This window comes from Pinus tabuliformis, chromosome 7 (genome assembly GCF_031772625.1).
Source record: "Pinus tabuliformis cultivar Carrire ecotype Pingquan chromosome 7, CPIR1, whole genome shotgun sequence".
Lineage (NCBI taxonomy): Eukaryota > Viridiplantae > Streptophyta > Pinopsida > Pinales > Pinaceae > Pinus > Pinus tabuliformis.
Genome location: NC_142293.1, coordinates 1,479,659,068 through 1,479,673,502, shown reverse-complemented (window position 1 = coordinate 1,479,673,502; position 14,435 = coordinate 1,479,659,068). Strand labels below are relative to the sequence as shown.

At 33.5% G+C, this 14,435-nt stretch overlaps 1 protein-coding gene across 1 annotated transcript; it reads left to right on the top strand.

Moving 5' to 3' along the window:
* The first annotated feature begins 5,458 nt into the window (after positions 1-5,458).
* Positions 5,459-6,838, top strand: LOC149253424 (glutathione S-transferase U15-like). Its single transcript, XM_089456834.1, has 2 exons — positions 5,459-5,830; positions 6,230-6,838. Exons 1-2 carry the CDS (start codon positions 5,498-5,500, stop codon positions 6,596-6,598), a joined length of 702 nt encoding a protein of 233 aa, XP_089312960.1. The 5' UTR covers positions 5,459-5,497; the 3' UTR covers positions 6,599-6,838.
* Positions 6,839-14,435: the final 7,597 nt, after the last annotated feature.

The window sequence follows — 14,435 nt, the reverse complement described above, 5'->3', positions numbered from 1 at the left end:
TTTCTAATTTAGACATCGTTTCACGTGATTTATGTTTTATAAAATTTTGAGAAGAACTCATATCTGTAGTTTTTCCACTCAAATTCTATATAGAAAAGTATATAATTTGATTTGAATCTCTACAAATATAAATGAGTTTGATCGAGGTTTATGGGGCGATACCTTTTACATACGTTGGTTAGCTAAATGGCTAGATATATCAATTGCAGTTTGGTCATTGACAAGAAAAACAAGATATTTGCTTTTTAATCAACATGAAAATACAATTCCATATTGCATTCTCTTTCATGATGCAAATCCTGTTAGTGGTCATTATGAACCATTGCTTTACCAAAAGTTTCCAATATGCATTTGCAACCAGTCTAATATCTACCTGTCATCTATTTGCAAAGATATTGAAAGCCATTGGATGCATATTGCAGATAATATGCTTTTAAATGAATTAACGATCGCAAAGCAAATGACATCTAATTGTGGTGACAGTCTCTTTAATGCAATTTGCTATTTAGTGGCAACAGAATTCGATGCACAGTGTTTGCGACTTTACATTGTCCAATCTTTTTGCAATGCACTTATGCATAAGAATCGAGATGCATTACATTGTTTAGAACAATACCTAGTACTTGATGTGATACATTATGCAATGAATAACAACTGGAAACAATATCTCATAAATATGGCAATGCCATATGAGAAAGGACAGGTAGAAGGTGGACCATTCTGTTTGCAATGGATATCTGTGATGTTCAAAGTCAATATCCAGGTATGGTCCTCTGTTGCTAATAACTTTGTCAGTTACAGTTCTGCTTATTCGACATGCAATCATATTGTTAACATCATGTCATTCAGGACAGATACATCACATATTCACTACCACGCAATGATACAAAAATATGTTCATAATTCTCAACAAGTGTACATGGAAGCAAAAGAGGATTGTAATCAATTGCATCATAAGCATATACTAGGAAAACAACAATGTATATCTCAAGTACATTTTAACAATAATATTGCATTTGAGATAGCATCTCATTTAGAACAAATGCAGCCAACTAAGCATCGTAGGCTCAATTATCACAAACTAAAGCAATTCATACGTACAAAACGCAAATGCACCAATGTACATAACAATGATAACATCTTTTGTGATAATCATGTACTAGAAAATCAACAACCTAGTTCTTGCATTAGCAACTTTGGTAAGCAATTGGAAATGATGCAAGAAATAATAGATGTTGACAATGACAAATTCAAATTACAATGCATTGTGCCTGACAACATTGATTGTTTTTTACTAGAAAAACAACAATGTATATCTCAAGTACATTTTAACAATAATATTCAATTTGAGCTAGCATCTCATTTAGAACAAATGCGACCAACTAAGCATCGTAGGCTCAATTATCATAAACTGAAGCAATTCATACGTACAAAAAGAAAATGCAGTGATGTAGATAACAATGATAACATCTTTTGTCATAAGCATGTACTCCAAAATCAACAATCTAGTCCTCGCATACATCTCAATAACAAGATTGAATTTGAAATAGCATCTTGCTTACAAAAATTGCCCAGGTGTCATAAGCTTACTTATCACGAAATGAAGCAATTCATACGTACAAGAAGCAAATGCAATGACATATGCAAAAAAGCATCTTCTAATAAGAAGTCAAGAATGACAAGAAAGAAAGATGCAGTACAGATTTATATGGAACAAGTCGAAGACACGCCTAGGAATACATGTGCAGTTTGTACCAGATTGCATTTTGCAAAAAATATCAGATTCTTCACTATAGAGTTGCAAGAAAAGCATATGAATTTGACATTGAACAATAGGACCTTCAGCAATGAAAATATATGTGTTGCTTGCAAAAAAGCACTCAAGAATGGAAAGCTTCCACAATTTGCAACACCTGAACAAATAAGATGTAACATTCCATTGCCAACTGTAAATACACTTTCAGATCTAGAAGAAAGACTTTTGTCATTGAGAATTTCATTTGCACAAATCAGACAATGGGGATATAGGCGATCACAAATTGGCTTAACAGGATCAATTATCAATGTACCGGTTCATATGGACGTTGTGCAAAAAGCATTGCCACAATATCTAAGTGATACAATGACAATTGTAGTTGCATTAAAAAGACGACTGCAATACAAAAATGCATACCAAACAGGTAAAGTACGTCCAATTATTGTCATGAAAGCATTGAATGAACTATGTTCTAGAAGTCTTTATAACGCTAAGAACATTTGTATAAATGAGAATTGGGCCCATGTTTTACAAGAGAATAATGAATACATTGTACAAAATTCAAACAGCGACAATGTTCAAGTGATACAGACAGTGATGCAAATAACAAAGCACCTACTGAAACATTGGTGCATGGATTAATAGAGTCACAACGCATCTACGATTTGCAAGACAAGATTATTGAAGTAGCACCTGCTAAAGGACAACAACCACTGGGGATTTTCAAGGACAAATATGCAGAAGAAATGAAATTTCCAACATTATTTTATGGCGATGCACGTGATCACGACATCACAAATAGGTTTAGCTACCAAAAAATTGTACAATGGGAATTGTTACAAGTAAGTGGTGACTTCTCATATCATACAACAAATTTGTTTTTCAAGACAATGCGAATAATAATTGATAAAGTGCTTTCTTTCATATGGGTACGAATAAGAAAAGGACAACTAAAAGGCAGGAAAATATTAGCAAAAGATGTCAAGTATCGAGCAAATTTGGAAAAGTTATTGAAATCTGATATTGGATACATAGATTTCAAAAACATTCGCATATCTTCTGATCATTTGGAACAAATTAAGAAAAACATATTTGCAATGATACGACAATTGGGACCTCCAACTTTCTTTGTGACATTTACAAGTGCAGAACATCGATGGAAACCATTAGTAGATACACTGGTCACATTGTTTAGAAATAAAGCAAGTAAAAATGCTATTGATATATTAGAAGATGATGACATTGACTACCTTATAAGAAAATATCCAGTCACATGTAGCCAGTACTATAGACATAGAATTAATGCTGTAAAGCGAATGATATGTCAAGATACTACATTCTTTGGAAAAATATCTGATTACTATTTCGTAACAGAATTTCAAAATAGAGGAACTGAACATGAACATGGACTATTATGGATAGAGAATGCTCCAATATATGGATAGAGTGATCTGCGATGATGCCTTTGAACGCTCTACGCTTAAGCATATATACATGTTTTAGTGTGTGGGTGGGCTTCCCAGCCGACTGCCCACTCACCCCTCTTGCACGCCATACTCAAGTCGGCCTTGGGCTCTCCCATAGGTTGCCCAACCCCTCGCACAGCCCTTCAAACCATGGTATAAACCATCGCCACTTTTTCCACAAGTGTCGTAATCATTCATTGTTTCGTCGCAAGGAGCTCGCAGAAACATCACATTTTCTCCGCATGCCTGGTTCGTTGCACTCGCCCGTCACACCATCGCACGCCCGTCGCGCGCTCGTGCACGGTCACCCGGTGCCCAACCACACCGCAGCTTCGAGGACCTTACAGGTAAGGTGATACCTGCTCTGTCGTAAAACTGCTATCAATAGCCTGTTGTGATCTTGAGTCAGTGACCGTAATGAAAATGCAATTTCTTGTTTTCTTTTGGCCGGATAAGATATTGATATATTTCGCTGATGCGACCCGTTACATAGTTTTCCGTTCTCGTTAGGTCAACTCTAGTTTGTCGGAATTAGGCGTATGGACAAAAATGCCTTTGGCGGGCCTCCGTAGATCTCGCTGTGTCTTTTATAGATTGAGACAGGGTTCCTATATTTTATTCCAAAGCTCAAATTGTTATTGAGTAGTAGGACACAGATGATGGGGATTGGAGCCAATTTCCTTTGATTTTATAAGCCATGATAGTCGTGCATTGTCATTTTACTAGATGTACAAAGATGCGTTTTGATAACTCCACATTTCCCGTGGACTAAATGTGCACAAATGATCTCGTCCATCTTATATAGTTCAAAAATATTAAGCAAACACATACATATAGGTTGAATGTCAAATGTCAATGGCCGTTACATAGAAACCCCAAATAATATGCAATGGTCTTAGGCCTTGTGATGCTTCCTCATGGCATGTGTTTATTACCTTGTTGAGTAGTGGGAACCTACTTTCTTTAGCTCCTCAACCACCTTCTTTTACACTTGGATAAGAAACCCCTATGATTTCCATCCATGTTGTCCACATGCTTTTCATGGGATGAATATTAGTCATCGATGCTGAAACGTGTGCCACCCTCTTAAGCCTCTTCCAAATACCAAGAGACTTCATGGAAAAGTTGTACAACCAATCCAATACATTGCAAACAATTGAATATGAACAAGAGACTTCAATCTCTCACTATTGGATAAATTCTTAGTTGTCTTGAGCTAGTTAGGTAACTAAGTCACTACTTCCTCCAAAGTGTAATTAATGCTCGTCATTATTAATTTGTTCTTTACAATGTAATTTTAGTTATTTGAAAAAGAAAAAAATTGCCCCATACCACATTAAGAGATGAGGTCACTAAATTTCTATAAATCTTCTTTGAAATTAAACTCCTTAAATGCTTAAATTTTTTTTTAGAAATTAACAATGTCTCATCACCAAGAGATTCATGAAATTAAAAAGTTATGGATGAAGTCCCTTGTAAAATATTAAAACTAAGAATATCTAATTTCCCTATATCTAATTAAAGAATAAGTTGTACGCATTTAAAGAAACCGTGGACGGTAAGTGAAGAAGTAAGAGAGTGGATGAAGATGTCAATACGGAGACCTTTAATTGCTAATGATATCACTGCTTACGAACTTCCACACATTATAATACAATGCTTACAAAATCAATTTCAAGGACCACAAACTGATGACTTTATTGGTTACGGAATCTATTTCAAGGAGCGATCAAAACATTTAGATTTGACTCAAGATACAGATAAAGCGTCAGAACACTTTGGTGTTATATATTTAGAGTTTTTAATATAAAATTTTAAAAATTTATTCAAGTCACATATATTAATAATTAAAATTATATACAAATTTTCATGCCATTAAATTTAATAATTTAAAAATATAATTTTAATAAAAAATTTATAATTGATTCAAAATTTATATAATAGGTCGATGATGCGAAATCTTTCTATACCTGAAAAATAATAGCAATTAAAAAAGAATCTAGACAGCGAGTGCAAGCGGGATTATGCAGACCATTAGTATCTGCATCAGCCTCTTGAAGGTTATTGATCACAGGTGGCGGGCCTCCTGAAGCTACCCATCGTTCCACCCAATTGGCAAAGACGAGTGGAAGCCAAGGCCCCATTGGCACTCTGGTGAAGCGTGACTTGCGGCACAAGTTTTGTGAAACTTATATATAATACACTAGAGATACCAGAGGTAGGTACACATATGCAAGAGAAACGCATTACATTTGAAAAAACAGATTTCATAACAATGGAGGGTTGTGGAGAAGATGGGCAAGTGAAGCTGTTAGGTGTGACTCGCAGTCCCTTCGTGGCGCGGGTTCGCATAGCACTTGCTCTTAAAGGGATCCATTATGAGTTCATTGAAGAGGACATTCAAAATAAAAGCGAGCTGCTACTGCAATCAAACCCTGTTCACAAGAAGATTCCAGTGCTCATCCACAACGGCAAGCCTGTTTGTGAATCCATGATTATTGTGCAATATATCGAGGAGGCATGGGACAGTAAAGCGCCATTTCTGATGCCCAGAGATCCATATGACCGAGCCATTGCCCGCTTCTGGGCTGCCTTCATAGACGATAAGGTAATTCATGCATTTCTATAATAGACTTCAGGATTTTGTGATCCATATCAAGTTAGGGAGATTTTTTTTCGGCGAAAATCACAAAGAATATCATTTGTCGACCGGTTTCGTACCAACTAGTGTGGTTCATCGTCAGGACAAGTTGAAGAAACAGATCCAGCAAAGCAAGTTAAATAATCTGAGCAGAGCACCCAACAGCTAACTTGACCAACGGCTAGTTTGAGTCCCCGGTCCTAGAGTCAAACTAGCCGTTGGTCAAGTTAGCTGTTGGGTGCTCTGCTCAGATTATTTAACTTGCTTTGCATGCATTCCTACTTCGTTATCTGCTATTAGGGATTTTGAAAGTTTGAATTACTGGTTTGTATTTCCGTGTCTAATATGAAGTATTGGTGGCTGCAGGTCATTCCAAGTATTGTAGGAGCTTTCAGGGGCCAGGGTGAGGAGCAACAGAAAGCGGTGGAAGAATCGGTGGCAAACCTTCTTTTGTTGGAGGAAGTGTTGCGAAGTACCGGAAAAGCGTATTTTGGAGGAGATGGGATAGGGTTGGTTGACATCGCATTGGGCGCGCTATTGGTACTCATCCAAACGGTCGAGAAGGTTACCAATATAGTTTTAATGGACACACAAAAAACGCCGCTATTAAGTGCATGGGCTGACCAATTTTGTAAAGCCGACAAAGTGAAAAATGCGTTGCCCGATCGGGCCGAGTTATTTGTATTCCTGTCCGCGAGGAGAGCGAAGCTGACATCACCACCCCCTGGCAATTAGAAAGGAGGCGGCTGGTGTTGTCGTTGGTCTTGTTGTGTGTTGTGTTTCGATGTTGACGTTGCAGCTTTTGAAGTCGACATTCTCATCTTCTATTCTGTATTTTCTCCAAGGAAGGCAACCAATTCCTGATCTTTTAATCGCTATCATTCATAAGTCAACTCTCGATGACGACCTAGGGAAAATTTCCAGGGACTGTAGTGTCTTTAATGACGATCCCGGTCCCTGCCATATTTTCAACATTGTCAGGCTAGATTTATTAATGCAGCTTTACGTACCGCGCCTTTGAAAATAATCAGAAAAATGACACTCGTGTTAAAAGCTTAGTCAATATATGAGATGCAGTGGATTCGTAACTATAATTGCTTGTTAATTTAAATTTTAGATTCGAACAATAATTTGTAAGAAAAATTACAGAATGAAAATAAACAATAGATTTATTTGGAAAATTACTTGGAAAAATCACTTTAATTTTTGTGTTAAATAAAAATTTACACCAATTTACAATTCTGTCAACTCCAATTTTATGTTGCTGTAATACATAATTTTTAATCAATATTATATATAAATAATTAATAATTTAGTCAAATATTATTAACACAATAGCATGTGCTATGAATCAGCGTCCAACAAAATCAAAACCATCACTATAAAATCTTCCAAAATTTTCAAGTTTATAATATTATATTATTTTTATTTTATTTATTTATTTTTACACATATTAATAACTAGTAAAAACTTAAAGGAATAGTTTCTATGGTTAAGTTTCTTTTCAATTGAGAAATTACTAAATCAAATCTTTTAGACATCCTTGAGTTAGGTCTAGACAGATAAATCTGCCCAGAATATTACCCATGAGAAAATCCAAACAAGATTAGGCCTTTTAATAGGCTGCAACTTGTTCAGCAGTTTGTCTATGTTCTACACACGGTACATTTGCTTATTATGTTTTGACTTTCTAAATGCAATATACAATTATGGTTTTCAATGAAATATATTGCTAGGGAATAGTCATGGTGGTTATTACCTTGGTCACTAGCAAGCTTCGTATATGCTTGGCCATCTATAGAGGTTTCTTGATTTTGGGTAATTAACTTAACCTCTTGATTTTGGGTAATTAACTTACACTAAAATGAAATAAGACATTCAATGTGTTCCTTGTAATATAGATATAAACAAAACATCCAAAGAAAAGTAATTGCATAATAATCGAGTCCAAAAAAACAAAGACTTCCACAAACCAATTAACTCTTCTAGAAAAATTCAACAATTCCAATTTAATAATCCTATCGGTCTCTCTTTATACTTTTTGGGACAATTTCTAATATTTAAGATAGCTAAAATAATAATATTTAGATAGTAGGTGTTGTGGTTGGTCTTGTTGTGTGTTGTGTTTCGATGTTGTGAGACAGAACGCTGGATTTATGTATCAGGTGAGTTTATACTCCTGCAGAATTGGTGGGTAATAAAGCTGTCGGGGGATTTCAGTGCAATAATATTGTTATATATGCTACTGTTCACTTCGGTCCTTCGAACATTGGAGTTATGTTTGATGTGAATTCGCATTCGTTAAAATCCGTGGGCTATCTAGTTTCCCTGTGTGTTTATCTTTATGAATATATTCAGTAAAATCATACTTATTTAAATAAATCTGATTCATATCCGTTGACATCAATCACATGCAAATAAAAAAATCACATTAGTAAATATAATTGAAATATTAAGTTAATGATGTAGATTTAATATTTATATTAATATTAATGTTCATAAATAAATAATATGAATATTGATATTGATAAATATATTAATATTAATATTAATATTGATAAAATAATATTATCAAATAATTATCATATTATAAAACATTAAATTTTCATAATAATTTTATAGATTTATTGATTTCTTAAATTTATAATATTAATATTTTAGATTTATTATTATTTTTAATAATAATAATAATAATAATAATAATAATAATAATAATAATAATAATCATCATCTTTGACTAATATTAAAAATTTAAATTATATAAACATTATTAATTAGTGATTAGTAATTAAATAATAAGAATAAGTATAACTATTTTGAGATTAATATTAAAAATTCAAGGTATATAACAATTTAGTTATTAATAATTAAATTTTATTTAATATTATTAATTAATCAATTAATTATTAACTTGATTAATATTTATTAAGATATTTTAGTTATTAACTAAATAAATATTAATTGTTAAATATTAATTTTCCTTATTAATTATTTATAATTAATTAATTATTGATTTATTAATTAGTATCTAATCCTTTAGTTTTATAATATTAATTGTTAAATATTAATTTTCCTTATTAATTATTTATAATTAATTAATTATTGATTTATTAATTAGTATTTAATTCCTTAGTTTTATAATATTAATGTTTTAGGTTTATTATTAGTAGTATTATTAAAATAATAATAACATTGTTGTTATTATTAAATAATATTTAGGTTTTAATGAATAGAATTTATAATATATATCTCTTGGCCACAACCACCACCACCACCACCACCACCACAACCACGACAGACCACCTTGTTACGCTTAGGATCACTGCGGAGGAATGTCGTAATGATAAATCGAATTTATTTTGTTGCTTTGTGGACTTTAGAAAGGATTTCGATATGGTTCCTAGATACAACCTTTGGAATAGATTAGAAGAGCTAAAGTTTCCTCTCGAGTTGAGAGTTGCCGCTACAAGGTTATACGAGAATGTAATTGCCAAACTAAAGAGCAATGAGGGGTGGTCAAATGATATTAAGTGTAACATCTGAGTTAAACAAGGTTGTCCCCTCTCCCCTACCCTATTTGGCGTTTACATCGATATGCTCAAAGGCTACTTAGAGGAAGCAGGATGTGATGGCATGATCTTAGCTAGGATAGTCGTCATCCTTCTTCTTTATGCTGATGATATTTTTCTTTTCGCAAGGTGCCCATCTGATCTTAATAAGCAACTCAGGCTTCTTAAGGATTTTTGCTCTACCATGGGTACAATACTACATAAAGTGGGGTTTTAAGACAATATTTGAGACAATTTTTGAGTAAATTGTCTTAACTTAAGACAAAAAAAAACTTATGTATTGTCTTAAATATTCTCTTTAAGCGGGTGTCTAAAAAGTTATTGTCTTAAAAAATATCGTCTTAAAGATTATTGTCTTAAAAAATTGTCTCTATAAAGACATTATATAACACAAACATTATCGTCTCTTAGGACACAATTTCATTTTTGTCTCTCTAGAGACAATATAAAACAATAAATCCAGAAATATCTCACCATTGAAATAAATCGATATAAAAAATATTTATTTAAAAATAAACTACAAAATTGTTGATCAATTCATGTTAGCACACAGTGGAATCGAACCACCAACCTCTTGCTTGTAAGGCAGGCACTCTTCCATTGAGCTAGCACACTTTAAATAATTAGGTGAAGAGTTATGGCAATCCTGAAAACTACATTTATAGCCATTAATTTAACTAAAAAAATTGACATATGATCTATAATCTTTATAAAAACTATAATCATGTAGACCATATTTTTAACTTATTAAAACTAGCAATTTCCCCCAAAGATGCAAAGAAAGGCGATTATTAGTATAGAGTTAAATGTTCAATAAAATGTGTATAGCATCAACAAAAATGTTGGGGAAATCTAGTGAAGAAAATGTGGTCACCCTGATGCAAATATGAGGGATAACACCCCCCGACCCAAAAAAAAGAACGAAAAACCAAAGTGCCTAACCTGTCCTAAACCCTAATCCTAACCTATGTTTAGATGGCCCACTCTATATGCCTCACACTTTTCTCGTTAATATTTTGCAAGCTTATGAAATCTGTGGAGCTGTAGCAAATACTTAAGAGTATTGATTTAGAACAGTTCTAGGGAAGATTGAGAGTGCTTCTTAGGCTAATTTGGAGGTGTACTTGGGAGGAATTCGAGTATTTCTTGGTCTAACTTATAGTTATCCTGTACCCATTTGCCATAAAGTGCTCATTAGTCATCATGAGCCAAGCTCTGGGTTCCTACTTGAGTCCCTACCATGCCTTTTATAGCTTACATATAAGGTACATTTTGTTCTTTTAGCATGGACCCTTGGGGCTATAGCATGAAGACTAAAGCTCCATTTAGAAAGGAACTGTTGGCATTCCCCTGATAAATCATTCATTTGAGCTAAGATGCCACCACTAAAACCAACTTGCTTTTCTTCATTTCACATCATAATCAATGCCTAACTTATGTGCAAAAGCTTTTACTACTAGTGGTTATATGGTCAGGTGTGGACTTATCTAATGTGTTTGATTGGGTACTGTCGGAGGCATAAACATGAGCTTTGGAATAAGACATCATTAACTTTCCCCAGTGATGCAGGACTGTCTACTGCATAGATAATATCATGGTTTGATCATCACATTCTTTGTAGTCAATTCAGTACATACACATTGTACATTATCCCTCTAACTATTTTTCTATCATGACATGTTTCAGGTGTTGAAAAAATAAACATCTAACATTCAACAATTTCTTCTATCCATGGGACAAAACTATTGGGAGTTGGCACCTATCAATGTAGCTAAAGAGCGGGACCATAAGCAAAATGACTAGATTTATAGAAGCAATGTATAGTATATAAATTTGATTTCTAAATCAAATTCTATTAAAACCATTTGCAGTGCCATAACACATAACCAAATAACAATCACTATAGCCCAGTGGGATATCTCGAGTGGTTTAATGCTTTGAGCTTCATGCAGAGGTCTTGGAGTCCGAGACTGGCTGCCCCTATTTTCTGTCTCAATTGATATTTCTCCTAGGTCCATCACTGTAATCAGCGCCAACAGGTTAATAGTGGGTACCATCCATGAAATGCACAGAAGTGCCCAAGGTTTCTCTATGAAATTTTCCATGCAGAAAAAAAACAAAATAACAATTATTTCAGACGGCCAACAAGTGAAATGGAAAAAAAAAACTAACCTTAATTTGGCATTCATTGTCTCACATCTCTTGCAGAGCCAGGCTTTTCTCAACCCATCCCACATGACAAATAAATGTCGAGGAATGAATGTTACAGAATATCATAATAGTGGCCTCGCAACATTAGTCTCACATGCACTACAAACAAAAGAACAAAAATTGTTGTTTGAAGTAATATTAACAGACAGATTTAGGTGTGGTCCTTTAAATGTTGTTATTGTCGAGGTTTTATATGAATACACTGATGAAGTGTATATGCAGAATGTAAATTCAATCATTTCAATATGAATGAAATTACGGGTCTCTCTATGGAAAAAAATAAAATAAAATAGCAGACACGGAGTAAATATGGAATACATATTGATGCTGGTGTTGTAGCTTGAAATCTTTAACTAACTTAAGTAACACTCCAAGTATTTGCTCCAAAAACTGGAAGAAAAACAATAACCCACAGGAATTAGAGATGTAAACAGAAAATAATGCACAAACCAACAAACATGTGGATGTCAAACAGAAATACAAATAAGATTTCAAATTTTAAATCTCCAATAACAACAAAAAATTACATTGCACGGTAAGGCATGTAAATTACATTGGACGGTAAGACATGTTTGAAATAACATCATAAAATCACAGAGATGTGAAATACAATTACTAAAATGTTTGAACGACTGAAAACTTGAAAAACAATAAGAAAAACTACATTGTGCACCTCCAGAAAAAATGTTTAAATAAATTATATAAAGTAATAAAGTCAGCTTTAGAAAATTCTACATACTGAATGTGAAAACTACATATTTTCACACAATTACATTGTAATATTCTGCAAACTTTCGATCTGTAGAATAAAGATCCTCAAGTAATGCTGCTTCCTCCCTTTCAATCTCTTCAATAGTTGACTTAAATTTGTCACAATGAGCATGCTATGAGTAAAGTTCAGTAAGTCTTCATTGATGAAATAAATTAACAAAAGGTAGTCTAACCAAAGGAAAACATATATAAGCATGGATTTCCAACCACCATTTTTCACTAAAACACTTCACTTTACAAAAACTATTCAATGTATACATTTAAGTATTATATGTGTATAACAGGTTTTGTAGTTACAAGGTGCACATCATAGAGAATATGGCCTAGCAAAGTAAGTTACCTTAACCATATCATTCTGAAAAAGATAACCAAAATTTCTTACAGCATGATAGCAATATCAAATTCACACCAATAACTCGAAAATAACTAATATTTATCTATTTGCATAACAGCCCAAAAGAGTTAGATCCAATGGTGAAAATTGAGGAGCTTTTTAGCACTGGGCAACGTTAGATTCTCGTGATGGCCATTTACCTTGAAAGCCAAGGGAAACCTTGAGTATGTGACCATACATGTGGTTACATCCAAAGAGATTATATCAATTCCCTCACGACCCATGCACGCATAAGTGGATCAAAGCCCACCCCTATGTCCTCCTTTTATAAAAAGTCAAATCTTATTAGAATGATCGGATTTCAAGGGTTTCCTAGTAATAACATGGATACCTTGAGACATAAGGAAACATATCGATAGGTATAAGGGTTTCAATTTATTCACCAGAAATCTTCACATACAGGAAGACAAGGAAGTAGAAAGAGAAAAAGCCTCTAAAGCAGTCATCTACCATAGATTCTTGGTGTATTGCAGCGGACCTACATAGAAGAGACTTGTGTGCCTTCCATTCCTAAACAAACAAAATAGTAAAAGGCATTGATGCTTTCATATATCATACATTCATTCAAAATGTATAGACACTACATTGTAGTGGTGACCCCATTTTGTGTCAAAATTGTTAACCAATCCCATCCTTCTTATATTTCTTACAAACAATTTCCATATAATCCACATTTGGATTCCTCCAGTTGGGGTTAAAAATTTGATATAGGAGTTGTTTTTAGTGCAATATTTTGGACTTTCCGGGGTCGAAATCCGACAAAAAAATTGAAGTGAAATACTGATTTGTGTTATTTAAACTGATTTTTTGATTATATATATAGATTTAGCGCCTTCAGAAACCTCTAAAGAACTTTTATTGTGCAGGGGTTACCCATCAAGCTTGTGATTTCAATAAATTTCTGCCAGATTTTAGAGAAATTAAACCTGAAAACCCCACTAAAAAACATCCCAAAAATCTCACTAAAAACAGCTTGTTTGATATATAAGAATATTCACCAGATTGAAATTTTACATATTGAATCACATCCATCTGTACGTAAAATTCCGGGACATGTGATACTCTCCATTTTCCCTTAAATTTATCCAAACTAATTCCAGCCACAAACTGGTTGCCACCCCTGTTGTCCTCTGTTGTACAACAATGAATCAAACCCAAATATGGTTTCCATGATAACAACATTTTAAAATATTTTCTTGTCTGTTGGCATATTTTTTAAATTCCACATGAAGAGATTCAAGCAATCCCTGGACCCTGTTCCAACTGTAGTTCTAGATTTTTAAGTTTTCATTTTTATATTCATACCAATCATAGTGATTTGGGTCCACTCATTGTGATTTGGGTCCCACTGACCATTGCTGTAACATCTAAGAAATTGATAAAATCAAATATCTATTTAAACTTGACTGGACATCAATTTTTCTGAACATATCCCACTCTTTTCTTTTTCAATAAATAAGCAGATTAATCCTATGAAGAAAGTTTATAATGGGTATATACCCCAAATAAAATAATAATAATAAGATTGCAAATAGTTTAATGGCTAAACTACACCGGCTCTTTGTGCACCACCTTCTACCTACTTTTCCTTTTCATAGTTTTAAGGTCCACTTTATGATTATTATTA

Excerpts from the sequence above, each read along its gene's own strand:
- LOC149253424 (XM_089456834.1), top strand. The coding sequence starts at position 5,498 with ATGGAGGGTTGTGGAGAAGATGGGCAAGTGAAGCTGTTAGGTGTGACT. Across the intron at positions 5,831-6,229 it reads CTGCCTTCATAGACGATAAG|GTCATTCCAAGTATTGTAGG; the intron begins GTAATTCATGCA and ends TGGTGGCTGCAG.